The 4968-nt window shown below is 50.4% G+C and overlaps 2 protein-coding genes across 2 annotated transcripts; both read right to left on the bottom strand.

Moving 5' to 3' along the window:
* Positions 1 to 2803: 2803 nt before the first annotated feature.
* Positions 2804 to 3019, bottom strand: BDZ99DRAFT_342958 (uncharacterized protein; the record flags this gene model as incomplete). The annotated part of the gene is made up of 1 exon (XM_033714397.1): positions 2804 to 3019. A coding segment is annotated over one exon (216 nt), but the record flags the coding sequence as incomplete, so codon positions are not given.
* Positions 3020 to 3344: 325 nt separating this feature from the next.
* BDZ99DRAFT_545218 (uncharacterized protein) lies at positions 3345 to 4641 on the bottom strand. Its single transcript, XM_033726838.1, has 2 exons — positions 4448 to 4641; positions 3345 to 4396 (listed from the first exon to the last, which is right to left on the bottom strand). The coding sequence occupies exons 1-2, from the start codon at positions 4613 to 4615 to the stop codon at positions 3488 to 3490; spliced, it is 1077 nt and encodes a 358-aa protein (XP_033571447.1). The 5' UTR covers positions 4616 to 4641; the 3' UTR covers positions 3345 to 3487.
* Between the last annotated feature and the right edge of the window lie 327 nt (positions 4642 to 4968).

Here is a 4968-nt window from a genome sequence, read left to right as displayed (position 1 = left end):
GAAGAAGCAGCCGATCGTGCACAACCTGTACAGGAAGGGGCAGCAGAGGAGGCAGCAGAGCCACCGGCCGAGCGGCCACAGCGAGCAAAACCTAGGTGCAGCATGTGCGAATCAACAGAACACAATGCACGTACGTGCCCTAGGCGGCAGGCAGCTAGCTAGTATGTAGCTGCATCAAATATATTTGTTCGTGGTGGAGTAATTCGGAATATTTGGCCTCGGTAGCGTGGTTGGGTGGGCCACTAGCTTGTGCGGGCCACTAACTTGTGGATTACGTTATTCCTTGAATGGGTCCCTGCGCCTCACGATGGTGTGGCGAAGCAGATTCATGCCGTTATATAAGCGACCCTACGCATATAAGTTTATACCCTTAACCGATCCGGCACCTCTAAAGTTAAGTTTAAACTCCTTATTTACTGTAACAGCGGCTTCCAGATGCCTATATACACACTTCTCTCCTGTATTCCTAGCCAAGGCAATCCAAATTTATACAGTGTTCTTGATCTAAAACGTTGTGTTAGCGCTAAGTTTAGAAACTTTCAATCGATTATTACTTTACCTGTCTTCCGTTAAAACAATAGGCCAGAAATTTCTTCTAATCTCCGGGAGAGATAACAGTAGCGTTAGCTTTTTATAGAAAGGTTTTCTATACTGTTAGGGGATGAACCCCTGTTGCACGACTCGGGCTTCGCCCTCGTTTCTAGCCCCTATTCGGCGGGCTTGGCAGGAGTATATCTCCTGCCCGTTGTACTCGCCAGCGGATTCTTAACCTGAGTTCAAGGGACGCACCCGGCCTCAGGCCTGCCAACGTGCATTGAAACCCTTACATTAGAATCTGCTCTTCCTTTTCTTGCTTGTACGACAGGTCGTACAAGCTATTATTTTGATGATGGAGTTGTAGTTGTTGAGCCTCATCGGCTCGAGGCGTTGGCGGCCTCAGCGACCTCAGCGAGCATCCGGCATCGAATTGATCACTCGTACGCCTTGATTGGACCTGCCTGCTGGCCGCCTGCCTACCTATACGCCTGCCTACTGGCGTACGACAAGCCATCGATATGAACGAACATCGCCATGGAGAACCAGCCTCGTTAACAGGCTGTGTACGATACGACAAGCCAACGGTCCTTACGAACCAAAATGGAACGGCAGCAATGCTGCTAGACAGGAGGCGCCTATTGGGGCCCTTAATATACACAAACGAACGGGTAGCTACACAGCTGCCATCATCGGAAGGCACTCTGGCCTTAACACAACGGACGCGTAGCTATACAGCTGCCATTATTGGGAGGCCCTCCGGCCTCAACACAACTTTGTACGATTAGCTCGCGCATTATACAGCGGACGACAATCACCGACGCTACGATGCCACGGAACGAGAGGAGCTGCGAGAGCCCTTTATAATTAACACCGAAGGCTGTGAGAGAGCCGATGGAGTGGTGAAAGCCTTTATCACGGGAGATAATAACTGTTGCGTACGAAGCAACACGGAACGATAGGATTGCGAGAGCCTATGCGTACGATAGCCACCAAGGCCGTACGAACAGGCTGCTGCCAGCGGGCAAGCGTAAGGCCTACGAACAGGCTGCTGCCAGCGGGTAAGTGTAAGGCCTACGAACAGGCGGCTGCCAGCAAGCAGCATAAGGCCTACATGCACGACAATCACCGACGCTACGATGCCACGGAACGAGAGGAGCTGTAAGAGCCCTTAACACAACTTTGTATGATTAGCTCGCGCATCGTACAGCGGACGATAATCACCGACGCCACGAGGCCACGGAATGAGAGGAGCTGTAAGAGCCCTCAACGAATAAACGCAGCTGCAAGGGCTTATGCCTTACTACAACTCCCTGTGAGTTGTACAATATACAACTGGACCTTACGGTCGCATTTAACATCGGACAACAATAGAAAGCTTGCGCGCCGGAGTAAGATGCAATGGAACAAGAGGCCCCGACGCCTCACTACAACATACAACTCTCTGCGAGTTGTACACAACAGCCCTTACGGCTATAAACGGAAGGGCCTTTGTGCCCTTAATACAACGGGAGGGCCTGTGTACCCTCAACACAACAGAAGGAAAGCCCTCGCGGCTAGGCCTTATAATAAGCTAATAAGAGGACATCGAGCTATAGAGGAGCTGTAACGGGCCTCTATTTAAACAAATCGACACGGAAATGGCCCATTTGGGCACGCTTAAAAACCACAATTTGCAACCGTACGAGGACGATGGAGATCTGGAGAAATTTTTTGCAAGGAGCATAGAGCAGGGTTGGAAGCCTGCTTATTGCAACAATATTGGGTGTTAGGAGGAGCATATACGGGCTGAGACCTGCAAGGGGCAGCCCGTTAATGAAAGAGGAGGCCGACTCGGTATGCCGATGGACAGGCTCACGGAGCTGTCGTACGAGCTGCCGAGGAAGCTGTTGAGATGAACGGCTATGCCGTTGGAGAAAGACGTGGAGGAAGCTGTGCATGCACGGGCTAAGCCCTGCAAGGGGCATGCACGAACGGCTAGGCCGTTAATAGAGCTGTCTCGGTAGGCCTGCGTAGGCTGGCTGCCGAACAGCTGTTGCCAATGGAGCCCTCCTTAACAGGCCGGCGTTGGCTAGCAGTTGCACGACCTAAACAGGGTGATGGAGAGGGCCAAGGAGAGGGCCAAGGAGAGGGACGACGCCGGCCTTAAGAAGTTGGCCAAATTTTTACCGCGGGGTTCTTAGTATATTCTCTTTCTTTCCTTTCTCTATTACTGCACGGAGGAGGGGGGTAATGTTAGGGGATGAACCCCTATTGCACGACTCGTTGCGTCCTGGATGTGTTGGAGGATCTCGCCGATCGCGGGCTGATGGAGGACCTTGCCAATGAGTGCAACGGTGGATGCTAGGTATGGTTGGACCACATTCCATGGTATCTGGTTCTGCCTATCCTTGTCCACTGCCTGCAATTGGTTGCATGCTTCCTTAAGGTATGTGGCATGCTCGTTGACGTGTTCTGGGCCATTGTTAACCTTCGGCCACCTCGGGCGCCATCACGCGAATTACACGCGTTTTTACACGTCAATCGGCGTAATTGCCAAAGGCGACACTGGCTCATTGTAGAAATTTCAAAATACGACGCGTTTTCAAAAATTTGTTCTGAGCTGGGTGTGGTGTTTTTGTCCCAACGCTTTGTGTCTCTAGAATGATTCGTGTTGACAAAATGCCCGAACAGCAACGCAACGAGCTCCACAGATGCACCTTTGCAAGTTCCATGATGTAACATCCGTTTGTGACTGGCTCATCACATTGCGATGAGCCAGGGTGCAACCCATATAGTCGTACGCACACCTCAAGATAGTCTAATCATCACTTCTTCTGCCATTGCTCTACAGCTTCTCACCACATAGGGCAGTCCGGTTGCCCAACATACCTCAGAGCGTAATACCATTAAAAAACCAAGGTAAGCATTTATCGTGCCGCCGACACAAATATCTACAGGCTCAATTGTCTACTCATCTTCTATACATCGTGAACTCTAGAACTATGAATGAAAGGTATAATATCAGTAGCATTCCACCAATCCACCGCCCTGATCCCAAGAGCACAATCAGGAGAAACAGCGCAGATGATGCCCAAGTAACAAGCAGCTCGAACGGTACTAGAGAGTCTGCAAGCTCTTTCTGATTCCCAGCCACGAACGTAATCCCAAGACACAAGGTGAGAAGGAATATATTGCTTCCCGCTGTACTTGCAACAACGATACCGCCATGACCCCGAGTACCACTGATAACAGCAACGAATTTTTCAGGTAATGTAGTAGCAAATGACAAGACTGTAACGCCGAGGACTGTGCCAGATAGGTCGAACGCATCAGCGATCGAAGCTGCGCTATGGGAAAGGACATAGCCTGATAGTGATAGTGCTATAAAGCCGAGGATGAGTTGGGCAACATGATATAAAAGAGTATGTTTCCAACCGTGTGCAGAACGCTCTCCACTAGCGTTGTTAGGAAGAAGAGGTGCTATTTCGGCTGGAGGATAGTCGTGCTGTACCTCTACGCCGTTGCCCTCACTACTCCCATCATCGTCGCTGTCGTCGCTTTCCGAGTCTTCTGGTGCAGACAACACGCCCTTGTATATCGCAGAGCCAACCGAAACCAAATATAAACCAAACACTCCAATGAAAATGCCTCCGGCGAGCCGACCCAAATTTTTCGTCAGAGCGACAACTGCAAAACTCGATGTAACGAGAAAGAGCAAGACTGTGTATATTTTCGCGCTTCGATCAAATGCCATGCGGCCCGGATAGAAGAGGAGACCCAGGGAGAATGCTCCCAGAATGTTTGAGATTGAGGAGCCGATGACATTGCCTAATGCGAGCGAGGAGCGGCCTTGGAGGATGGATGCCACAACGACAGCAAGCTATATTTATTAGCCTAAGTTCGGTATCCGCACTATGGTATAAAAGCGCACCTCTTCCCATTCCGCACCTGCTGTGAGCAAGGCTACTAATGTCTGTGAAACTCCAAGTTGACGCGCGACAATCGCAGTATGGTCGATGAAACGATCAGCACCGTATTCGAGGAGAAATAGACCAGCTGTGAATGCACCGGCGTCATAGCAGATGCTGTTCCAATTCATGTTTTCGCAGACAAATTTCTATATCTTAATCAGACATACGACTTCGTCAAGCAGCTGTCATAAAGAGTTCTTGAGGTGGTATTTGAATGTGAGGGGGTAATTGAACCGCCCTAGTGCTATTGGCCAGATCAATAATTCTGCCGCCCACCAGGAACATCAAAATTTTTGGGGGCCACTAATCGCACACCCCCTTTTCACTAATCGCACACCCCCTTCTCACTAATCGCACACCCCCTCCCTCCCTGTCGCTTCACCACTTTATAATTGGCTCGGATTAACGCGGAGCTTCCTCCGGGCATTCACCTATACGTCTATCTACACGTGATGCTATACGCGAGGCCGTACGGCCTTAC

This window comes from Mytilinidion resinicola, assembly GCF_010093595.1.
Source record: "Mytilinidion resinicola strain CBS 304.34 unplaced genomic scaffold BDZ99scaffold_22, whole genome shotgun sequence".
NCBI classification, from domain to species: Eukaryota; Fungi; Ascomycota; class Dothideomycetes; order Mytilinidiales; family Mytilinidiaceae; genus Mytilinidion; species Mytilinidion resinicola.
Note: the sequence above shows the minus strand (reverse complement) of the source record. Positions and strands in the feature narration are given on the sequence as shown.